The 25,873-nt window shown below is 40.8% G+C and overlaps 1 protein-coding gene across 1 annotated transcript; it reads left to right on the top strand.

Annotated features, from left to right (window-relative positions):
• Window positions 1-3,013: 3,013 nt before the first annotated feature.
• Window positions 3,014-23,128, top strand: LOC117518275 (interferon regulatory factor 4-like). The gene is made up of 8 exons (XM_034179373.1): window positions 3,014-3,288; window positions 5,432-5,618; window positions 11,357-11,433; window positions 11,793-11,925; window positions 13,671-13,772; window positions 15,509-15,886; window positions 17,846-17,949; window positions 20,115-23,128. The coding sequence occupies exons 1-8, from the start codon at window positions 3,091-3,093 to the stop codon at window positions 20,274-20,276; spliced, it is 1,341 nt and encodes a 446-aa protein (XP_034035264.1). The 5' UTR covers window positions 3,014-3,090; the 3' UTR covers window positions 20,277-23,128.
• Window positions 23,129-25,873: the final 2,745 nt, after the last annotated feature.

The raw sequence follows: 25,873 nt of genomic DNA, 5'->3' as shown, positions 1-25,873 counted from the left end.
GCTATTCAGAAACCGGCACTTGGTAAAAACGAGAAACCAAAGAACAACAGTCAAAAGTTCAGAATACGATGAGAAAAATAGCACCACCTATAAGACAGCAGCCTCAATTCTGACTGTGGTTTGTTGTTCTCACTGTTACTCCAGTAACATTTTGCTTATTTGCATTTGTTTCCTGTCTGAAGATTGACTGTTATTGTCAATTTAACATTGTGGATTGTATATGTGAATTAATAACACATAGGCACAAATATTAAAATGTGGGAGATTTTCAAGATTTTGTGTAATCTCACATGATTTGTGCACTTTGTTTACTTACTCATTGTGGTTAAGGGATGTTTTTGATGGTAAGGTACATCACTAAATAATGTTTTTTGTGTAGGCTCTCAGTTGTCCAGGTGGTTTCCATAGTAGAGAAGCTTGAATCTTCGACTGGACTGGGTTGCTTGACGCGAGGACGTTTCGCTTCAAATCGCACAGAAAGCCCTCACAGTATGTGGGTACCCACGATGGTCCCTGGACAAAGTGCAGAAGTGCCAGAGAACAAAGAGACCAGATAGACAGGAGACGGAGACAAGAAGAAGAGGAGTGTCTCTCCCTTATTTAGCAGGAGTAGGGGAAAAACTACAGAGGATCTTCAGACAGCACAAAATCCCAGTTTACTTTAAACCGGTTAACACCTTGAGACAGAAATTAGTTCACCCCAAGGACAGGATCCCTAGTTACAAACAGAGCAATGTAGTGTATTCTATCAGATGTCAGGAAAACTGTAACGAACACTACATAGGTGAGACTAAGCAACCTTTACACAAAAGGCTATACCAGCACCGCAGAGAGGGCGCCAGTGGACCTCAGTCTGCAGTTCATCTCCACCTTAAAGACACTAACCACACGTTTGAGAACAAGGAAGTTAAAATATTAGCCAGAGAGAAGAAATGGTTTGAGAGAGGGGTCAAGGAGGCATTCTTTGTGAAACGCTTGAAACCCAGCCTTAACCCGGGAGGGGGTCTGAGACACGCTTTATCCCCCGTTTACAATAGGGTACTCAGGTCAAAGCAGTTTCAGTCTTTTGTTCATGAGTCATTCACGTCATCAGCAGAGTCGTCAAGGAGCCATCATGAGAGGGTCCGTCCCATCATTAGGAGGGACAGCTGCCCTGTCATTAGGAGGGTGCTAACTAGAGCACAATAGGTGCTAATTAGAGCTATTGTTTAGTCACTAGCCTATAGCAGTCTGCCTCTCGGTAGGAGGGATCTGGTTAGGTTTAAAACTCCAGCTTTTGTGACTTCTTGATTATTCTTCTCTACAAGAGTCAAGACAGAAGTCAGACCACCAGAGCAAGAATTTTAGCTGAGGAAGCTTCTGCGATTTGAAGCGAAACGTCCTCGCGTCAAGCAACCCAGTCCAGTCGAAGATTCAAGCTTCTCTACTATCACTAAATAATTTTGTGATCCTGCCATGAAAATGTAATAGTGAATTAAACTTCACCACATCATGGAAATGTGATGCAATTCTTAACGGTAACACACACACACAAGAACATAAATAAAGCGTGAGACTGGGCTGCTCATTTCATAAATCCAATAAAAAAATTTGTGATGCTGAAGTTTTATTATCAGCAACATGCTCCACTATTTCTTTTTATTCAAATTCATTTCCTTTGATAGAAAACAGTCTGTACATAACTGACATAAAACCTTTCAACTGTGCATATTTTTTTTAAATCTAAAATGGCATGAAATTGTCAGTCTAAACACAAGTACTAAGCACTTTACATTTATCTTACAAAGCTTATTGTCACCTCTCAAATCTAACACCCAGCCCACCCTGTGGAGCCGCCACTGTATAATCTCAACTTTTGTTTTTAAAGCCAAATTTTCTGGCTCAAATCTTCCTGAACATATCTTTAATAAAACCAGTGGCTGCGCCGGGGGGGCTTGAGCTCCCCCAATAATGAGCCAAGCCCCCCCTCAGCCCCCCCAATAATTCTGCCAATAATGTGAAAAGCAACTGACATATTTGTGGATCTGAACTGCAGTTTTGCACTGAGAATGTCTCAATATTGCGTAACTGAGGAATGTGATGGATGTGTGTGTGTGTTCGGTGATCCACCAATGCTGAATCACCTTTCACAAACAGAATTTTCAGTTTTGCAAATAAACATTTATTTGTAAAAACCCACACACAAGTTACAAATCAGAAATTTGTGTTTGTGGATCACAAAGCACGTGTACAAATCAAAGGATATTTGTAAATCACCCTCTGTGCATTTGCAAGTATTAATGAGACAAATTTAACTCCATACTCCAGAAATTTAGGTTTCCTAAATATTTATTAGGGCCACTCTTAAAACTTCACTTATCTTTATAATTTTATTACTGGTAAATGTTAGAATTGATTTAGATGAGATATACTTATTATCTCACAATTATCTGGAAACTACTTTTTGCGCAGGAATTCTATCTAAATGTCGGCCGCAGCCATGCACTAACACAGAATATACAGAAGCTGTATATCGTTGTTCGGCAATCATTCTAAGTGGTGTGTGCGCATTGATACCACATTTTAGAGGCACACGGGTGACTAAAACATATACCTTGGTATTTATGAAGCAATTTACTATATATTGTTCATTTCGATGACATGTTGTGGAGCCCCTCCAACTTTTACCCCAGTCCCCCCCAACAAAAATTTTCTGGCACCGCCACTGAATAAAACCATCTCTGCTGGGCTGATGGTGATTTTTATTCACCCCTCAGGTGGAAATTAAAACTTTGCGCTGTTGTTTTTAAGTCACTTCACAGAATTGTTTTGGTCTCCGTCTTCTTGACTTTCCACGCGGAGTGGGGGGGCGTGCCCGGCAGCAGCAGGGTTTCCCCCCCGCCTCTGTGCGCCTCTGTGCGCCGGCGGAAGAGGCAGGTGCGCCCTCAGCATCCTCTGCCGGTCTCCGCCCCCCCGCGGAGGATTTAAGCGGCGCTCCGACTTTCTGACTGATTTCAAAAGTTGTCGGGTTTCTCGGGTGACGGGGCGCGCGCGCTGCGTGGGACGGCAGAGACTCTTTTGGCGCGGATCTCTGAGCACTTTGGCGCTGAGATGAACCCTGAAGCGGATTACGGGAGCGCGAGCGGCGGCGGGAACGGAAAACTGCGCCAGTGGCTGATCGAGCAGGTGGACTGCGGGAAATATCCCGGCCTGGTTTGGGAGAACGACGACAAAACCATCTTCAGGATTCCCTGGAAGCACGCCGGGAAGCAGGACTACAACCGGGACGAGGACGCGGCGCTCTTTAAGGTGCAATAAATACAATTATATATATATATAAACACTTTTCAAACACTGTACTAGAAAGTACCTAAGAGTACCAGCGTAATGCAAAGTGTAAAAATGCATTTACTACTTTATTTTTTGCAAATATCACAATTTAAAATAAAGTTTAAGTACTTGAAAGTTGTGTCCTGTAAAGTATTTAATGCACATTAAATACAAGTGTACTATTACACTATAGTATATATATTGATGTGTACTTTAGGTTTACTACCTTCATAAATATAAAGATCACAATTAAAAAGTTTAACTACTTAAGTACTGTACCATAAAATACATTTAATGTACACCGTGTGCAGTTATAGTGAACAAATGTATACTAGTGTAACTAAGTATAATAATACCTGAAGTTTACAGCATCTTTGCAAAAGTAGTATAACAATACTAAGTATTCTAATTTAGAAATGTATTTATAAAGATATTGCCTAAGTTTTACTACTTCTTTATAAAAGTAACAAAAAAAACTAACTTTTTGACATACTGTACTATAATGTACACTGTGTGCACCTCTATTAACAACAGCAAATGTACACTAGTATAACAATACTAAGTATACTAATTTACAAATGTGTTTATAATGATAATGCCTGTGGTTTGCTACTTTTGTAAAACTAACAAATGTAAACTTTTTGAAGTAAAGTGTAGTGAAAACTGTTTAGTAGACCAGTTTAACACAAACAACTGTACTATTTCATGCACCAATATGATGTACACTTTGGGCTTACTAATTTTTGTAAAGGTAAAAAATGAACAAGTTGAATTACTTGAAGTATACATCAGTTTAATTCAGACAAGTATATACTATTTGCCAATGTGCACATTTGAGGCTTACTGTTTTTATTTATTATTATTATTTGTAAAAGTATCAAAGAGCACAGCACAATTTGATTTGATTTGAAGTAGTGTAATATAAAGTACACTGTAAAGCAGGAAGTTTAATGTAAACAAGTGTGTACCAATAGTACACATATTAATATATTAATAATAGAGGTGTGGTTATAATAATGTACACTTGAGTTTTCATGTTTTGTTTTTTAAATGTAACAGTGCATGTAACTATTTGAAGTAAAGTAATATAAAGTACACTGTGAACTGTAGTTTAGTCTAAACAAGTGTGCTTGTGGGAAGTCAATATTATGATCCACCAGAGACACAAAACTTTTTTTTAACAATTTTTTGCCCCTTCTTAATTATGGTATGTAATTAAATAATTATCTTAAAAAGCATGTTATTGTGAGGTACTGTCTTATTACCATCATTAAAATGGGTCCCATAATTATAATTGTCATAACTGAACATGACCCTGACTTATCTTTGTTAGATTGTACGTCACCATTATTCAAAAATTTTCTTCTAGTTCCAATTTAAATTTCAAGTGAGAAAATTTGCTTTGTTGTTATTGGTATATAGTAGTAATATACTATCTCATAAAAATTTTATTTAATATTAATATATCTCATGAGAATCTCTTATGACCGTTATTATGAGGTATGTCATTAATATGAGGCAACATCTCAGTTGTGAGATGGGAACTCGTTACACATTATATTGACATAGTACCATTTAATTATGAGGCTCTGATTATCCTGTTATGAAACTGTATCATAGTAATACACTTATATGAAAGTCTCAGAACATCAGTTTAATTATTGTATAAAAGAAAACACTAGCAACTGTAGAAAATGTACTTTGGAGACACCCCCTCCTCCAAAAAGTCTAAAACAGACTTCCATACAAAACAACTTGACACTGCCTTTCAGAATAAAAGCAGGCTTCTGCACAAGCACAGAATCCATCATTTCCAAAATTATCTTTTAAATAATGTAAAGAATAATAAATAAATAAATATGAGAATGTAGATATTCACAGTGTGCACCAGGTTAAATATTTCGAACTTTAAAAGTTTGATGACATTTCACAATAGTATCTTACAATTTTTAAGCATTTTAAAGTACCAAGGTAGGTGAGGTTAGCTAGCTAGCTAATAATTCAGCCACATTCATTTTACAAAGTCTGCTACGTTGTAAAAGACATTTTCTTTTACAGCTTTGGATTTCAAGTTTCCAGAACTTGAAGATTCATCTTTCCTTATTGGTGATTTTTTTTCCAGGCCTGGGCCCTTTTCAAGGGCAAATTTCGGGAAGGAATCGACAAGCCAGACCCGCCAACTTGGAAGACGCGGCTCCGCTGTGCCCTCAACAAAAGTAATGACTTTGAGGAACTTGTAGAACGAAGTCAGCTGGACATCTCGGACCCGTATAAAGTGTACCGCATCATCCCCGAGGGCACCAAGAAAAGTCAGTCCCGCCTCCAAACTGGATTTAAAAAAAAAATAATAGTACAGCTGTTAAACTGTTTTAATATGGCACAAATAAGACAAATGAATAAACTCTGGCAGATAAATGTTTTATTAGCTAAATCACCGTAGTGTTGTTCTACAACATGTTCAGGTCTTAAAGGAGTGAAATATTGTTTCTTGGTATAACGAAGCACAAACACTAACAGTACTGCTGCAGTCTGCATTCAGAACTGCAACGCTACAGTAGAGTTACCGAGTCTGAGCCTCATTTGTAAAACCATGAATGTAATACAAATGCATCAAGACAAAAATAGCATGCAAATAAGTAAAATGAATAAAAGTCATCATCATACCACAACTCATCCTTGCACCATCATAAGCTTCCTCTAAAACCACAAACAACGCAACCTCTTCTGATGGAGAAAAACTGAAAAAGGCAGGAGTTTCACTGTGTGTTTGTGGATTTAGAGAAAGCCTATGACAGAGTGCCAAGAGAAGAGTTGTGGTATTGCATCAGAAAGTGTCAGAGAAATATGTGAGTGCGGTGCAGGATAAGTCTGAGGACAGTGTGACAGTGAGATGCGCAGTAGAAATTATAGATGGGTTCAAGGTGGAGGTGGCATTAGGTCAAGGATGGGCTCTGAGCCCTTTTTTTATTTGCAGGTTGATGGCTGAAATCAGACAGGAGTCTGCACTAACTGTGATGTTTGCAGATGATGTTGTGATCTGCAGTGAGATTACAGAGCAGGTTGAGATTAGTCTGGTGAGGTGGAGATATGCTCTTAAACAAGGGGGAAGTCAACTGTCAACATAATAGAGTGTGTGACAGTAAGGTGAAGAAGGAAGTGCAGGCAGGGTGGAGTGTGTGGGGAACGGTGGCAGGACTCATTTTTCATCTGCAAGGGTGAAAGGGAACATTTACAGCACTGTAGAGAATCCAGGTATGTTGTCTAGCTGAGAGGTGGCGGCGCAAAAAAAAAAAAAAAAAGACAGGAGACAGAGCTGAAGATGTTGCAATTCTCTTTGGGAGTGACGACTTAGGTGGGAGAGTTTGGAGACAAAGTCAGAGAGGTGAGATTGAGATGGTTTGGACATGTGCAGGGGAGGGTTCCAGGGTATATAGGGAGAAGGATCCTGAGGATGGAGCCACCAAGCAGGAGGAGAAGAGAGAGGGCAAAGAGTAAGTTTATGGATGTGCTGAGGAAAGACATACAGGCGGTTGGTGAGACAGAGGAAGATACAGAGGACGGGGTGAGAGGGAGATTGATGATTATCTACTCTGGCACCCCCTAACGACAGCAGCCAGAATAAGATGATGATCCCGGTGAATTGGACAGTGATATATATACATATATATATATATATACACTCAACAAAAATATAAACGCAACACTTTTGGTTTTGCTCCCATTTTGTATGAGATGAACTCAAAGATCTAAAACTTTTTCCACATACACAATATCACCATTTCCCTCAAATATTGTTCACAAACCAGTCTAAATCTCTGATAGTGAGCACTTCTCCTTTGCTGAGATAATCCATCCCACCTCACAGGTGTGCCATATCAAGATGCTGATTAGACACCTTGATTAGTGCACAGGTGTGCCTTAGACTGCCCACAATAAAAGGCCACTCTGAAAGGTGCAGTTTTATCACACAGCTCAATGCCACAAATGTCGCAAGATTTGAGGGAGCGTGCAATTGGCATGCTGACAGCAGGAATGTCAACCAGAGCTGTTGCTCGTGTACTGAATGTTAATTTCTCTACCATAAGCTGTCTCCAAAGGCGTTTCAGAGAATTTGGCAGTACATCCAACCAGCCTCACAACCGCAGACCACGTGTAACCACACCAGCCCAGGACCTCCACATCCAGCATGTTCACCTCCAAGATCGTCTGAGACCAGCCACTCGGACAGCTGCTGAAACAATCGGTTTGCATAACCAAAGAATTTCTGTCAGAAACCGTCTCAGGGAAGCTCATCTGCATGCTCGTCGTCCTCATCGGGGTCTCGACCTGACTCCAGTTTGTCGTCGTAACCGACTTGAGTGGGCAAATGCTCACATTCGCTGGCGTTTGGCACGTTGGAGAGGTGTTCTCTTCACGGATGAATCCCGGTTCACACTGTTCAGGGCAGATGGCAGACAGCGTATGTGGCGTCGTGTGGGTGAGCGGTTTTCTGATGTCAATGTTGTGGATCGAGTGGCCCATGGTGGCGGTGGGGTTATGGTATGGGCAGGTGTCTGTTATGGACGAAGAACACAGGTGCATTTTATTGATGGCATTTTGAATGCACAGAGATACCGTGATGAGATCCTGAGGCCCATTGTTGTGCCATACATCCAAGAACATCACCTCATGTTGCAGCAGGATAATGCACGGCCCCATGTTGCAAGGATCTGTACACAATTCTTGGAAGCTGAAAATGTCCCAGTTCTTGCATGGCCGGCATACTCACCGGACGTCACCCATTGAGCATGTTTGGGATGCTCTGGACCGGCGTATACGACAGCATGTACCAGTTCCTGCCAATATCCAGCAACTTCGCACAGCCATTGAAGAGGAGTGGACCAACATTCCACAGGCCACAATTGACAACCTGATCAACTCTATGCGAAGGAGATGTGTTGCATTGCATGAGGCAAATGGTGGTCACACCAGATACTGACTGGTATCTCCCCCAATAAAACAAAACTGCACCTTTCAGAGTGGCCTTTTATTGTGGACAGTCTAAGGCACACCTGTGCACTAATCATGGTGTCTAATCAGCATCTTGATATGGCATACCTGTGAGGTGGGATGGATTATCTCAGCAAAGGAGAAATGCTCACTATCACAGATTTAGACTGGTTTGTGAACAATATTTGAGGGAAATGGTGATATTGTGTATGTGGAAAGTTTTAGATCTTTGAGTTCATCTCATACAAAATGGGAGCAAAACCAAAAGTGTTGCGTTTATATTTTTGTTGAGTGTATATATATATATATTTTTTTTTTTTTAACTGTACACACAACAGAAGTTAAATGAAACATGATCATGACAGATAGATGAAAGTCTAGACTACAGTTGATCGATCTCATCATGCAGAATTCTGCATTGTTATGTGGTCACATTTATGTTGTAATTTTTTGCTTCACACCAAAAAGCTGCAGGTCATGAGTTTGAATTCAGCCAGTTTGCCAAAAGACACCTGGAAGATTTGAGCTTAGATTTTTCTTTTTCCACTCCGGAGGTCTGACTGGTGAAGCGAAAGACAAAAGTTGCACGCACAGTCTCCTTCAGAGTTGTCATGGGTGACTTGGTGGCTTCCCTCACTAAGCTTCTTTGCGCACACTGAATTTGTTTTTGAGCTTACTGGTGATAGATTTGCTGTAGTGTGTCTTACTTGCTACATGAATTAATGACTGATTAAACTGAACTTCAAGAGATATTCAGTGACTTGGAAATGTTCTGATCTAGCAATTTTGTTGTGCTGTAATCAAAGTGTTATTTTGGCTATTTAATGTTATTTATTAAAATAAGATTAAATAATCTGAAGGTGGATATTTATTCTGGCTTGTAGTAATGTTGTGTTTACACATAGGCAAGATGCGTTACGAATGTCATATCTGAGTGATTCTTAGACTACGGGCACTTTTATGTCCCTTGATCATATTTTATGAAAAAAAGAAAAAAGGGGAAATTTCACACTTTTATAGTTATCTTTACAATGAAAGTGTTTTAAGAAATTTGTCCTAGTAGTCTATGATGACTTTTTCACTTTTCAGCATCATTATATGCAAATATTGCTGTTTTGTGCTTGTCCCACACCCAGACTTATGATCTTCAATGATAAAAATGAATAGTAAACAAATGTTTTTTCTAATGTTTTAAAATATATTTGAATAAAATATCAGTAAAATAATCAAAACATAATTGGGGTATTCAATGTCATACAACTGTTGAAATGTAGTTGTCCCACACTATTGCCGTAATTTCCACCACAACAATAATGTCCCTTTAAAAAGTTTGTATGAAAGGTTGCGTGGGTAGTTTCTATGGAGATAAACAGTAACATCAGAGCACATGTATATAGCGCCAAATCACAAACAGTTGCCCCAAGGTGCTTTATATTGTAAGGCAATGGTGTGGTGGAAATTACATTTACAAGGCCAATAGTGCCCGTAGTTAAAGAATCACCCATCTGCGTCATTCTTGGCAAATTCCTGACATTCTTAACGTGACTTAACACATCTGAGTAGGTTTCTTAATAGTGCGTGTTGGTGCATGATATTCGTGATTTTCGTGGAGCATGTTTTTGGCTGTCAAAAAATCTTCCACGAATGTCACACAACACCTCATTTCACCTCATGTCGAGGAGGTCGCAACTGAGTGTGTTGATCCATCTTGATAAGTGGTGATCCTTGATAGAACGTGAGTGTTCTTCTCTGATGTGCGCACAATTAAACCCTGCTGCACCACATTCAGTTTCATTGCTGCAGTATGCTGAAGAACAGTGATGCAGAGTCAGCTAAAAGCTTCGTTCCAATTCTCCTGAGGGCGCTCCTGCAGGTTTTCCACCTGTTGCTGCACCTGATGTTTTGGAAAACGAGCGAGACGAGAGCCGCGTGGAGCCAACATCTGGCTCTCAGTCTCTTCCTCCTTTCTGTGCCACTCCATGGCACAGAGCCCAAGTAAGCATGCAGTCACAAAGTTCTTCTGTTGTGGATTTTGAGGACCAAACTGGAGCAATGTGAACTGTTCAGCAACTGACGGATGGATGAATATGGGTGTGTGTGGAGACAATTTGCCTCATTCACAATGTGACAGAAGTTAACGATGCACTGTTAGGTGCGATAGCATGCAACAGCATGCAACAATGCGGAACATTATTCTTGACCGTGCGTAATGGTTCCTGATAATTCGTCAACAACACGTGCCATTAATGGTAACGTGTAGTAACAGGTTGCAGCAGTTCCAGAGGACACCTGACGCCTCTGCCCTGAATCATCACATTCGTGATCACCGGCCAAGAATGTGTACTTCGTGGCATTCATGACTTGTCGTTATGTGTAAATGCAGCATTAATTTGTAAAAATGGGTAAAAGCCCAAAAGGTGCCTGAACGTTCCATTTCCACTGTACATTTGTCTTGATAAACTACACTATCATCAGCATAGAATAGTCTTCTAAAGTCATCATACTACCAGTTGAAAGCCGTAACTTGTGATTTTACCATACATACATTTTCTGTACTCTTTTATTCCAAACTAGGGTCACAGGGAGGCTGGAGCCTATCCCAGTGGCTGGGGGGGTACACATGAGTCTGGGTGGTACAATACACTAGCTCTGTAAAACACATATCACGATACGCCTATTGCAATTTGATACATATGATGATACATAATTACTTCAATATTCACACTAATGATGTAGAAAATAATCTGTGATGGATATTTACATTGAAAGAAACATGATTCCGAACTATAAATTGTAGTCCCTGTTGTTATCAGTTTCCTAATTGTATATTTAATTAATCATTTCATTACAAAAAATACGATTCAATCCAGGCTCCACGATACAGTTATGATACGCAATGTGTCGGCTAATCCCTAAACCTCAGACAGGCCGTCAATCTATCGCAGGACTGACACAGACACACAAACACATTCACACTCTCACTCACACCTGCAGTCAGTTTAGAGTCACCACTTCACAATTCACCAATGATTCAAAATTTTCTGTCTTTTTGCTTTAGGGCCCAGACAGGACGACAGTCCTTTGAGTCCGATGAGCTTCCAGGTGCACTCGCCGTACCCTGCCCTGCAGACTCAGGTGAGTTTCACACAGACGTACAGGTTGGATGAACAAACGTTGTATGAATGGATGAACCGAGCAACGACACACCACGAACACAGACACATTTTAAAACGTGGAATGCTTTAATTCTGCTCTGGAGCTGAATAAGTGACTTGGAAAAAAAAAAGAACCTTCACGGGCTTTATGCCACAACAACTTAAAATTCTTTCTGCTCAATTCAAATTCACAGCTTTTTTCCATTAATTTTTTGACTTGTTAAAATGCCAGCAGGGATCACAACATCTACGAAAGCCAATTTCTATTTTTTAAATAAGCATCTTTTATTTAAAAAAAAAAAAAAAAATTGACTGGCGACATTTGTTGACTCTTTGCAGATGCCTCAGTACCTCTCAACCCCTGAATGCGGCTGGAGAGACTATTTCCAGGATCAGGCGTCTTTGCCCGAGCTGCCGTTCCCTCAGTATCCGACACGCAGTTTGCCGTGGCAGGGCCCGCCCATGGAGAACGGTACAGTGGAACCCCCCCCCATTCGTCACTGAGCCAAGAAGCCCGTCAGCATGAGAGTCAACCACTACACCTTTCATTGTTTCGTGGCTTCACGCTTTATATTTGGACCAGACAGCAGAATTTTGATTTTAATTATGAAGAAACAAATGATTTATGCAACACCAGTTACCGTTATATGACACCTAAATAGATCTTTAACTAATTGGTGGATTGCATGTCAGGTGACATTCATTATTTATGCAATTCTATGGGTGACATCACTAGCATTTGTGCATTTTTTTGTCCTATCTGTGCATTTTTCACCCCTCCATTTTGCACTATTGCACATCTCCATTAGCTTCTCACAAAAAATGCATTCATGATACAAGGAAGTGAAATCTAGTAGCCATAGTGTTCTCAGGGACATCTTTAGCAGCTCTTGAAACACTGTCAGATAAAGGAATGGACAAGTTGTTATTGTGATTTTTCAATGGGGTCAAGAAAGTAGACGTGTTTACACACACACCCTTAAAATCCTCAGGCTCTGGCTTTGTTCAGCGGCATGGCGGTCAAGCTGGCATGTCCCGCTGCTCTCCGATTCCTGCCCTGAGAAAAAATAACACCTCTATTTTTAAGTAAAATAGCACACATCTAATTAAGTGTCATATAAAACAAATAATGAATAGTCTCCATTCATGCAATGGTAAGAATATTTGAGATTGTTGTGTAATATGTAAATATTCTTGCCATTGCAGTCTTAAACACTCATTATTTAGATGCACTCTGATTAAGCAGTTAAATATAATTAGGTTGTGTGACTGAATAATTTAAACTGCATTTGGGGAATTTAAATGACAAAAATAACATTTAATACAAATTACCAATAATTGATTGAAACTGGGAGGTTGGCTGATAAAATGTGACATTTTCCACCTTTATTAATGAGGAACAATTATTTGCTTTTCAAAATTGTTGAACTTTTTCACCAATTTAGATTTCATCTTGTCTCAGTTGTTCACTCAATTCAAAAGTGTCACCATTTTTTTTTTACGAAGCTAAAGTCAATGAAAAGCAGGACTTCTACAGTTTTTCAGGGTAGTTCCTGTTCCTAATGTGAAACATGATCAAGAACATCCAGTATTGTTACTTTTGTGACATTAAATTAACAAAGAATGAAAGAACAACAAAGTAATTAAAATTAATGACCTGTATCAAATGTTTTTTTCAAACAGATGTTGGTTTAGGATTAATCAAAAACTACACTTACTTACCGACACTGCCCATAAAATTTGCGAAAACTAAAACATCAACAAAAAAGTTTTCTCAAATTATTATTATTTTAAACGGTGTAATTGTCTGATTTCATAAAACCCACTGAAAATGTCCAGCCTGCCATAAAATGGGTGTCTTTACATTTTTGGTGAGATTTATGTACGACAATTAGTTCTTTTTGTTTTTCTTTTTTTTTTTTTAACCGTATGATGCGTTTGGTCACTTTAGGTATCCACTCTAGCAAAAATGTTAGGATGGTGTGAATGAAATGTTTTTTCTTCCATGAAAGATACCTTTAGCAGCAGAACGCTATTAGCACTAAACGCACAATACGTGAATATTTGGTTTCACTTTGTAATTATTAGAAGGGCTCCAAATTAAAAGTATTTAATCTTGGTTTATAATTTGCATTAATTCGGAGCAGTCAAGTGAGGATCTTGTCTTCTCGTGTTGATCTTGACTTATCCTTTGTGTGTGTGTGTGTGTGTGTGTAGGGTACCAGATCAAAGCTTCGATTTACTCGTACGCACCTGCTGACTGCCAGCATTCATCTTTCACATTCGACACCAGCATGAGATCTGCAGAAGCCCTCTCAGGTACGCGCGCTCGCCAGCACTTTCATTAGAGGGGGCGGGGCTAAAGATCAGACGTGACAACACTAACAGCGTTAATTATGACTGGGAACTTAACATATTAAAATAAAGCCCAAAACTGTAAATACAAGCAAATACACCTTTAAGTAAACTGAGAATACCTGTAAAGCCCCGTTTACACATAGATGGTAAACTCTCCCGGAAGTGTCCCGGCAGAGATTTTGCCCCCTCGGGAAATTTTAGGGATTGAACGCCGAAGTTAACGCCGGCGCATGGGGGCGTGGTTTGGTTCCAGCTTCACCGGAAATCGTCGAAAAAATTATTCAACATGTCGAATAATTTCGGGAGCGCTCCCGGAGAAGTGGCCTGACGACGGAGACAACGCAAACAACGGCGTTTGATACTTTTTAATCGCCGTGTTATCCCGCCCCTTCCTGTAGTGCCGCAGTTTACACCGCCGTAATTGGCGGCCGGCGTTGTATCCCTAACCAACGGCGTGTAAAACGGCGATAGAGCCCACATCGGCGTCCTCAAAGGCGTTTTAACCGGCGACAGAGGCAAACAAAACGGTGGCGCTAGCGGACCTCCCAGTTAACGGCGTTCCAAACAGCCGATAGGCGGCGGTCAATATAAAAACGCTATTGCGCTGCATGCAGGTCCCTCACTCGTGGCCAGCTCCAGATATTTTTGCAGAGAAGCTCCAGTATACCTCCTAAAATAAAATTGGCAGCGGCAAGGACTTACCAAGGTCTGGTTCAGGGGTAGCCCTGTGGTGGAAACGAGCAACACGTTGAGGAGGGGAAAAAGAGAGAAAAGGGTGAGAGATGATCTCCCTGTCACTCCCTCCCGCTGCACTGACAGCTGCTTCAGCCTATTATACTCTGGGGGCGGTGCCTATAAGCAAAAGTTCCTGGAGTAATGCAGGATTTGCCTGGATAAATCCAGCGGTACACAGGGCATTATCGGCGGCAGCAGAACACAGCCGTTCTCACGCGCGTCTTAACCTGCGATTGTAAAGGATAGAACTGAGTATTAACCCCCGTTGCCTGATGTGTGCCGGATGGTACGGCGTCAAAACTCTGCTTTATTCAGCGGATTTAGCGGCATTTTATCCGCGTATTTGCGGCTATTACGGTGCTCAAAATGCCGGCGAAATGCTCCACCCCTTTCCACCGCGAAAACAGCCGGAACTACCGCGAACTTCGGTCTACGTACTACCCGCGGACAAAACCGTGTAACCTGGGCTTAATGCATGAATGAATGAAATAATTAATTTATTGTGAAATAGACTAAGAATTAAAAGATTTTAATGAGATCAAACAGTTCTAAACATTTGGCTTCATATAAAGTTTGAGTCCCATCTTTTGTCAAAAACAAAATAAAAAAGAAAAATAAAGAAAACTGGACACCAAATTTAATGTCTTGGAAACATTCCAGAACAATTACTTCAGAAGTCTTAAAATGCCATCATTCAGTGGATTATTTAAGCAGTTATAACAACTCAACAATTCAAAAAGTGCTAAAAAACTAATAATACCGACATCGGCCAACAATATTTACAGTCTTATTAAAACAGAGAATCTGAAGTGGTAGAAGTGTGTCGTGGCAAATTACATTCAGTGATTAAAGGTGAAATCTTGATGCTAAGAGCTGTGACGTCGCACACGAATACACAAAGACCCTTTGTGACATCATTCACGTGTTCACTGACCTGTGCGTCGGCCCTGGTCTCCTTCCAGATTTCCGCATGCATGTATCCGTGTATTTCCGGGACTCTCTGGTGCGCGAGGTGACCACGTCCAGCCCAGAGGGATGTCACATCACTCCGTGCTCCCCAGAGGAGAAGCACTATCTGCCCCCTGGCGGTCCCGAGCTGGTGCCTCTGCCACTGGAGGCAGTCACGGCCCAGAGGAGGGTGGAGGATTGCTCGCCCAGTTCGCCATCCTCCCTGGAGAGGGGCGTGCTCCTGTGGATGGCGCCTGACGGACTCTACGCCCGGAGGCTGTGTCACAGCAGAGTGTACTGGCAGGGAGGACTGTTGCCGTATGGAGACAAACCCAATAAGCTGGAGAGAGAGGTCACCTGTAAAGTCCTCCACACGCAGGATTACCTCACAGGTGAGACTCAAACCAACAACTCCTTCTCGGAAAATAAAGAACCCAATACCAGTATTGTAGCCAAAGCTCAAACCTTCAAAGCCAAGATAAAGAACAGTAAATGGATAATACAAAGACAAAAGAGACAAAAAAGACTGACGTATATATCAAAAACACAGTATATCACGAAAATTACTTCAACGACAGTTGTTTCCAGTAAAAGTAGTATTCTGTGTTGTACCTGAACTGTTTTCTTGAGATGACCAAAGTGTTGAACCATTAAGGCCAAACATCAAGACACTACATCACTTTTGTTAAACTGACAGGAAGATCACCCAAGGGAGTTTTCCTGACCACTGTTGCCTACGTGCTTGCTCTGGGGGTTGCTAAGGTTAGACCTTACCCTTGCGAAGCTCTTTGGGGTGATTTATGTTGTGATTTGGCACGATATAAATAGTTTGAATGTCATTAAAGTTAGTTGGTGATGGTGTCATTAATGAAACCACAGGAGAAGGGAATACTTCCCAGCAAATAATCTGTATTCCCAAGTATTAACACAAATACGGATAACATACGCATCAAACACGTCATTTACACAAACAAGTGCAAACAACAACAGGCGGAAATTCAGCATCAACAACGTACCCAACAATAACTCCAATTTAAGTGGAAGAAAAGAAAGACTGAGTCCATGTTGTCAGTGTTGTTGGGTGCCGTCTCCCACACCAAGGCAAAGAATAACACAACACACTTTGCCACAATCTTTACCACTAGCCTCAGTCATCCAGCCTCCTACGTGAGGTTATATGTCCGAGTCCTGTGTTGGGGGAAGTCCCACAGACTAGGAGCTGCTCCTCCGCTAAGTGCAGCAGATGGCAAGTTTCTAGTCAATGTCAAGCTTGAAGCGATAAAGCCAGCTAGGTCGTACATAATTTCAGTTATGTATGCTGTGAACTCTGACGTCCCCCTAGTGTTGTGGGTCCTAAAGTGGTTTGGTATCATGACTGGATCTCCAGATTTTGTCTGTTTCAATCCTCCTTTCTTTGACTAACCCAATGCAAGCAGAGGAAAGGTTAGTTTGGTAGAACACACTTTGGACGTGTCAGCGAAGTGTGTCTGTTGTGCAGGTAGGAGGTATCCAAGTTTACTCTAGAACAGTGAGACTTCTTGATTAGTCCTCAAGACATTTCACAACCGGCCAAGTAACTCCTTTAGTTTTTATAAGTAAGATCTTCTTTATATTAGTATGTTATTTGATTTTCTATTTTCTGTTTCTTCAGCATTGTAAAACTTTGCAAAACATTGTAATTGTTAGCATGGCCGAAGGAGAGGGTCACCCTTTGAGTCTGATCTGCTTGAGGTTTCTTCCTCAATATCATCAGAGGGAGTTTTTCCTTACCACTGTCGCCTGTGTGCTTTAGGGGTAAAGTTGGACCTTATTTGTGTGAAGCACCTTAAGGCAACTTTGTTGTGATTTGGTGCTATATAAATTAAATATCTGAACTGAATGATCCCCAATCTACATTCTGTGAGGAAGAGGGACTCTACAGTCAATGAAACAAGGGTAATCCATTACACCAAAGAGAATATTAAGACAACATGAATTTTACTGTTTTGAATATGAGTGTTTTAACATTATTGGCTAATTTTATTATGACTTGCTGGATTTCAAAACAAAAATCAAAGGATTACCATGTTAACCACATTTTATCTATATTCAGATTATTTCCACACACACTGAACTACACTATACCCCCCCCCCCCCGTAATTTTTGTGATTACCTTCAAAGATTGAGTCAACCAGAATTTCACATTAAGATGATCACATGATTTCTACACAGCCACCTCATTCCCGCCCACATGCCTGATACACAGCATGACTATCACTTTCCAGTAACAACAAATAAAAGGTCACATCACTTCAAATGGAAATCTCCTCAAATCATTTGAATTTGTTATTTTTGTGTTTTTTGTGATCAGAAATCCAGAGTTACGGACGGCCGCTACCTCGCTTTCAGGTCCTGCTGAGTTTCGGAGACGAGTGTTTGGACCCGCAGAGACAAAGGAGGATGCTCACTGTCCAGGTGATAATGAACTTTAAAGACTTTAAACTTTAAGGACCACAGCAACAGTGGCTGAAGTCATTCTGCTCTCTTTGTGTGCCTTCATGTGGTTTACGCTATGGCCATATTAGCTACGAGCAACCGCAAAGGAATGCTTTGCCCTTCATTTTCAATCTGACTGGCTGTTTAGTGAATGCTGAGCGACGTGACACGGCAACCGTCAACCCGAGTGAATACGCAATGGGATGTCAGCTGGTTGTTCGCTCAAACAAAACAATCCAATATGTCGGAATACGCTCCAAAACAGCTGTATTTTTTAATAAATCAGTATTTTTAACATTTTATCTCATATATTTTGTCAAAGTTAGCAAGAAATAAATACTTCAAAATCTAAAAACGCTGGTTTTGTAACCAGAAAAAACAGCTGAAGTGATTTACAAGACATCTTATGGAGATGTTGGCGTGCACACCCTGGGAACGCCCATCAAGCAACAAAGCAATTTTTTATTTATTTATTTTTTACAATAGTGAAGAAGGTAGTTTGTCCCTGAAAGCAAGAACTTCTGTATTTTCCAGAGTATAGGTCTTGCAACATACTCTAGTGTGACTTATATGTAAAAAAAATAAATAAATAAATAAAAAAGACAGTAAACACACAATGCACTCGCCTTTATCTTTCCGCCCATCTGACCACGACATCTGTCCAAATGGGCCAAAACGCATCTCATCCATTCTCCAGTCCATGTGCGTTGGTATATTGTCATTGTTTTTAGTACATGATGAACCATAGCGTTTCTTGTAAAACATGTTATAAAAAAAGAAAAAAAAACTGGTGTGAGAGACACACATCATCATTTCCGGCCGCTTATCCGGGTCTGGTGGCAGCAGAGCCAGCAGCTCATCAAACACTTCCCTAGCTTCAGCCAAGTCCTTCGCAGAGGATCCCACGGTGTTCGCAAGCCAGCTGGGAAATATAATCTCTCCAGCGTGTTCCTGGGTCTTATATCTATCTATCTATTAATCTCCATGAAGCATTTTTGGACAGTTGTGACTTATACTCGGGTGCAACCTGGATCCTACAAAATACAATAATCTGTTGTGTTTAAATAATTTATTTACTTTTATTCTTTTCGTGCACAGCTGATATTTTTTTGTAAGCTTTTCACAGCAGCTGATTTTGTTGGAATGTTTACGGTTGAAGGTACCGCACCCCCATGGTTCAGTTTCCCAGTACCAGAGCCATTCTTGCAACCACGACTCTCACCATATTTGATCACTGCAACACACCAAACTTGTGGCAGATCCACGTGCTTTACAATTTTTCTTATGGCCTTATTCCACAGAGCACTGTTCCTTCCCGTTTAATGCTGAACAGCAAATCAGGGTGCGTTTGGAAGCATCACAGTAACTCCTTGAACCATTTTTGATGCTGATCAAACTCTGTACACACCGTAGTTACGGCCATCATTGGCACCAGTTTTGAAATCAGGGAGAAATTTTCGAGCTGTTCACAAATTACATCCTGATTCGACAAATCGACTGATTAACTGATTGCATCTGCTCAGAGTGAGGTTAATCAGTGAAATCACCTGGTGGAGCAGGTGGTTGGAAAGAAAACCTGCATCTTCTCGACTCCTTCTGGAATCAGTTTAAAACCACTGTCCTACAGCTTGATACTTGTATTATGCTCCATTGGGGTAAAAATTTGAAGCAGAAGCAGCGTTTGTTGAGGTTCTGGTCAGGGACGCACAGCTGGGTACAGCTTTACTTTCATTTTCGAGCAAGTTGCCAGGTATGCACTTTATAAGCCAGCCAGTTGCCAGGCTTGCAGCCAGGTTGATAGGAGGCATGCCGGCCATTTCATTCCATTTTTTGCATTTTTTTTCTGGATCGTGGGGGACGGTAATAGAACAGGGCCCAGTGGAATAGGGGCATTCTTATTCTGATGCTGCATCTCAGTTCAATCTCCATGCTCAGAGCGTATAAAGTAAAACCCACAGCTCCAGACACTTTAACAGTTAAAGTCGTAAAAGATCAAGTTCAGCTTCAAACACGTTTTTAATGCTTTAGAACGAGCCAGTGTGAACCATAACCCGCTAACTGGATGAGCTAGCAAACTGAAAACTTTCCCTACGTAATGAAGTTCCGTTTCAGAAACTGACTTTGTGAACCTTCATCTCTGGCAGGTGGAGCCGTTGCTCGGCAGACAGTTCCTGTACTACGCCCAGCAAACAAGCGGCCATTACTACCGTGGCTATGAGCACCCGGCAGTCACGGACCACTTAAACGTCTCTGAGGACTACCAGAAGGCCATCACAAATCACCACAGCAACAGCCTGCAGGAATGAATGCCACAGGTTCAAGGGACAGCAAAGAACTCAAATTGACCAGGAAACCCTGCAGAGCGCTGACGTCCAGGAAGGCAGAAACCAAAGAAACTCCAGTGGAGAGTGATGACGTTTATTCAGACTGTTTCTCTGCTTACTGCCATCAACAGCAAGCTATGATGTCATAGAGGCCACTGCCGGACAAAGAAGCCAACATGCTCCCTTCATGGGGTCGGTAAGGTCGACACCTTACTTGCACTGTATAAATAAATGAACTGAACCTTGAATTTGTAATATTGCAAAGTAAAGTTCAGTTATGAAAAATAAGACTAATAAGAGAGTTAAGCCAAAATGTAAGAAATCTGGAGAATTAGAAGACTTTATTAATCCCCAAGGAAACTGCCTCAGAAAATGGATGTTTCAAGGATGAAGTCATGAGTTATGACAGTGTTATTATGTAATGTACATTTTTTTTTAATATTCCTGCAATGAGTGTTAAATATCACCCTCTCTACATCAGTCTAGTAACTTCTTTAGAACAGTTTGTTGGATTTTAATCAATGTTCACAGAGTTTTATCACAACATATGAAGATATGCTTCAAGGAAAATAACTTCAGTCCAACATCTCAGAGAAGACACAATTGGACTTTTGGTTCAGTGGTGTGCGATACTACAAAATTTGGTATCAATCCAATCCCAAGTATATACAGGGTCAGTATCGCTGATACCAGCACAATACCTTCTAAAATCAGCTCATGTACTTTGATAGGGGAGAGCAGTGTGTCATGACTTACGAGGTGAACACATCATCAATATGCTCAATCCGAAAACATTTTCATGACTATTAAATGATTGTGATTTTTGCTTTCTACTGCAGATAAAAATTCTTATTTTTTATTACTATTATGGACACGATTTTCAACCATGAAATATGCATAATATTACACAAGAATTATTTAATTTTTTTTTTCAAGATAGAGATTTTTGTTCAGAAACAATATTACAAAATGTCTCCCAAACAAAATACAGCCGAGCCAAGGAGGAGGAGCTAAGTGTACATACAAGACAGGAAAGGAGTGGTGTTTTTGATGAAATGGGAGCAATGTACTTAGTGTAGGGGAAAGAAACTGAAAAGTAAAGTATCGAACACATCAGGATAGTATCGATGTGATACCAGTATCAATCTTAGTATTGATACTACAGACATTTGGATCAATCTGCATGCCCCTACTTCGGTTCGTTCCTTTTTATTTGTTGTTTTAAAGTGCATCACCCTGATCTGTGTTCCAAGTCTTCTTATTTACGGGTACGGATTGGACCATGTTTGACATTTTTGCTTTAATCTCCTGTGAGGGATGGAGTAGAAACCTAACTTCATTGCGTCTGCTTGTTGGTTTGTTCCCTTAGTCCTCCCTGGCAGGTCCTTTAGTAAATTTAGGTCAAACTCGGTATGTGGATGAAGGGCGACCCCAGAATTAGAGTATGTAAGCGGGTTTTAGAATTGTCCAGGGGAGGTCAAATTTGCCAAAAGTCAATCACTGGATCAAGGTCAGTGGGTGGTCTTTGAGTCTTTGACTAGTTTCTATCAAACTTGCTGTGCAGATTTGGTCAACCCTGGAATTGTCCTGAAACGGTTAGTTTTGGCAAAGACCAAGACTATAGGACTCATTATCAAGGAATTTGGTTTTCCCTACAATCTGGACCAAATATGTATGTAATTGGATCTCAGAAATGCCCTGACAAGGTCAGTCAAAGGTCAATCATTTAGGTCAAGGCCAAGGTCTCTGTAGGTCAAATTTCAGACTTGTACAAGGTGCTAAATTGTGTTGTTTTCCTGTAAATTCTATCCTAATCAAGGTCAACACATCCTTACTGATGCTATACATACCTTAATTATCCATCATAGGCCTTAGCATAGTCATAGTTATCGCAACAGCATCAGATCCACAAATCTATTCCATAGTAAATAGAACTGCCACAAATCCTAGAATTTATCAGTGATCCTGTGATGTTATGTGCACATTTTCCCCCCTCTCAGGGACTTACTGTTATGTTTGAAGTTTGTGTTTTTGTTTAAGATGACTGAAAATAATTTGAATCCTGTTTCGGCCCAACCAATATGGATTTTTTTTGGGGGAGCCGATATTGATTGATATCAGGGAATAAAACTTTTAATACTGGCATATCTGCCAATATATACCTTAACATGGCAATAATACCTAACATTTAATTCATTATACAGTTTAAAAATTCACTTTGTTTCAATTATAACCAACAACCAACCAACATTCTCCACGCTGCTTTCCCTCAGACTACCAGTTACCGTGTCTCATCAATCAGCATTTACATAAAATAGACTGACAACTGGTCATATTCCCTTTGTCTCTTACAGCTAATGTCACCAAGGGGTGACTGGGTCCCAGCCATGCTTCACAGTACTGTAATGACACCATGACAACATTTCCAACAGCCAAATTGTTTGTCTGCATTGTTTATTTGGTAAAAGCTTTCAAATCTGCAAACGTAACACCAATATGTTCGTGAAAGGTTCAAATCGGTCAATATATCAGTTGGGCTCCACTCCTGGTGATTTGTTAAAGCCGATCGTAGAAAAGCAGACGTGACTTCATTAATGCGTTCGACAACATGAACGCAGCTTTGGTGACATTTTCCAGAGCAGAACTGATCACAGAGTCAATGCATTTTAAGAAATAAATCAAATAATAATAAAATTTCACAAACGCATTTCAGCTTTCTGGCCTGCAAAAAAAACACAGGGCGGGACTTAGCTTCTTCATGAATTTTCAGGGAATCAAACATTTTCATACAGACTATGCAAACTAAACTGACAGCTGATGTGATTGTACTATATTAAAAAAAGAATTTTATTTGTAAAAAAAAAAAAAAGTCTTTTTTCTCTTTGTGCATAATTTTCTGTTGCTAGGTGACACTATCAGCTTTGTTTACTAAATTATATGAATGTGCAGCAAGTTGTCTGAGAAATTAAATGAAAACATCCAGATCTGAGAATGAGCATTTTTTTTAAAGCTTTTGTTACCATAAAAAGCACATTTCTGTTCTGTGCAACAAATAAACGGCTACAGTGTGTGAAGAATGTTGACCTCCGTTCATGACTCTCTCTCTCTCTGTGTGTGTGTGTGTGTGTGTGTGTGCGCGCGCGCGCGCGCAGGAAGTGTGGTTTTTGCAGTCGGATGAGGCTGGTTAATCAAACATTTAGCTATCATAAACAAAGTGATGACATCACGATGACAGCGAGAGGAAGTCGACTGCGTTTTCCGTGCTGTTCTGGGGAAACGCCTTCCCAGCATAGACTCGCAGATTAGTCTTGTTTCCACTTCCATGGAAAACAATCACGAAAACCCACATAAACATCTGCCTCAAATGACAAGAATGAAGACAATTTCATCACCATGATTAAATTATTAAAAAAAAAAAAAGATGGAACAATTTACTCAGAAAGCCACCACCTGATGACACATGGATCACTTACATCAACGTGTCTATGAGTGTTAAGTGGTAAAGATTTATTTGGAAACCTCAGAATAGTTTAAAACTAATTTCCATTAAGGACAAAATGTTTAAAACCCAACGATACCAACAGCTTGAATCAAGAAACACGTTTTAAGGAGTTCTGTGGCTCCTTCGCTCGCCTCTTTACACTGGATGGTCAGCGGTCAGTTGCTATGGTTACTGATGCTGGTGAGGACCAAACAGAACTGACAAATCCTGTGTGTTGACAAATTGTTGCCGTCACATTAAACGTTTTCACAGTCTGGTCTATTCCACATGACAACGTCAGAATTATTTGAGCTCGCTGTCACTCAGTATCCAACCCCTCGTCCACGTCGTGACACCTGGGTAATGAATCAAGTAGAAGATTGTCTGCTGGGGTGAAATGGGACCTTGTGCGCCCTGTGGCCGCTATGGTGGCCATGAATGCCCAACAGGAACCCTGAACATGAGACAGCTAAAGGGGTTCTGGTGGATCAGGCGGAGGAGGTGATGGCTTGTCACCCAGTGGCTGTGAAGGTGGATTAAGGCTGCAGTAGCTCCTCAGACCTCAATTATCTGGGATTTTCCAGCCATCAGAACCAGGTTAAGGATCTGTCAAGTATTTGTGTGCTTGACCCTGGTGCAGTGCTGTTTAGATTGTCAACTGAAGTGTGAAGTTTTCTGGCATGAAAACAGATGTAGTCCTAGTGGATCATCTCAGAAATCGCTCAGTATTTCTGCTGAGTGAAATTTTCACGTTATTTAATTTTGTATGTTAGTACTACTGGCAGCTACACGCAATTGCTGAGGAAATAAACCCGTCATAATATTTAATACCCACATCCAAGTGAACAATTATGAAAACCACCGCCCAGTCCCCCAAAATATGATTTAATAAGACACCCAAACCTAGGTTAGCCTATTAGTAGTTAGTTTGGTAACTTTGAGATGGGGCGTGTTCACCCACACTCCACCTCTTTACCCATTTATGGGTTGGCCTTGACGTAGGCGGAGTACACACTGTCAACACGGCAATTTTTAAGCTTTGAAACAGCTCCTAAACTTAAACTGGACTTTGTGACTGTTATAGAGCAGGTAGCTCAGTGGTTAAGGAGGTGGCCCACCAATATGTAGAACTGCATCTGAATCCTGCTCATGCTACCTGCGGCACTGGCTGAGGAAGTAACCTACATCAGACCGGTGTCCCACCCAGGGGAGAGTCATAGACTGTGTCCCAGTTCTGGGTCTGCACCCTTGTAAGGTCTGTGATCCAAAAAAAACTCTTCAGGTTTTAGCCCTTCAGCAGAGGCCTGAACAAACCCTTCTGAAATAAGTCTCGCCCACAGAGCATTTTGCTGTTGCATCATTACCTTTCCCTGCCCCTGCCTCCCATCACCTGGCAACCATGACAGCTGCATGCACCAAGCTAGCCTAGTAGGCGTAACCCGTAGTTTAGTAATCATTTTTCAGTATTTATTTATGGTTTACTTAAAAATATTACTTATTTGTAATAATACACGCGGAGACATCACAGGCAGTCTCTGGAATGGGACAACCTAATCACGCCACTTGTAATGTAAACAGACAACTGTTAGCGCCTTCAGCATGTGCAGGGTTCCGCTGAACTGCACTGCTGAGACTCTACTTTGATGCTACGGAATCTGGAGATAAGCATGGGCACCAGCAGGTTCTCTCGGGTCTATACAGTGTAGGACCTATTTTTATTTCTGTGATTTTAGCATATTTTTTACTCATCTGCTGTGATATTTTTTTATTCCAACCACAGACTTCAAAACACGTGCTGCAGTGAAGGTGAGCGTTCACAGACGTCATTCTCCTTGATGTGTCAACTTTCTCCATCCTTCATTTACCCACATGTTGTGACAAAACCTGCCTCAGCTGCAGATAAAGATTTTTTTTTTTTGTCAGGCTTACCTTTTCACCTGAATGGAACAAACCACCCTCCCCGTTGTGTTACTGTAAAGAGACAGCTGGTGCAGAGCAGATGATGCTTTGGGTTTATTTTGTGAATGAATCCGTGGGAGGACGAGGAGCTAAGTTTAGACCACAGAAGAATAAAAACAACTCCAGTCAAGCTGACTTG

Source organism: Thalassophryne amazonica, chromosome 10 (genome assembly GCF_902500255.1).
Source record: "Thalassophryne amazonica chromosome 10, fThaAma1.1, whole genome shotgun sequence".
In the NCBI taxonomy this organism is placed as follows: domain Eukaryota; kingdom Metazoa; phylum Chordata; class Actinopteri; order Batrachoidiformes; family Batrachoididae; genus Thalassophryne; species Thalassophryne amazonica.
Note: the sequence above shows the minus strand (reverse complement) of the source record. Positions and strands in the feature narration are given on the sequence as shown.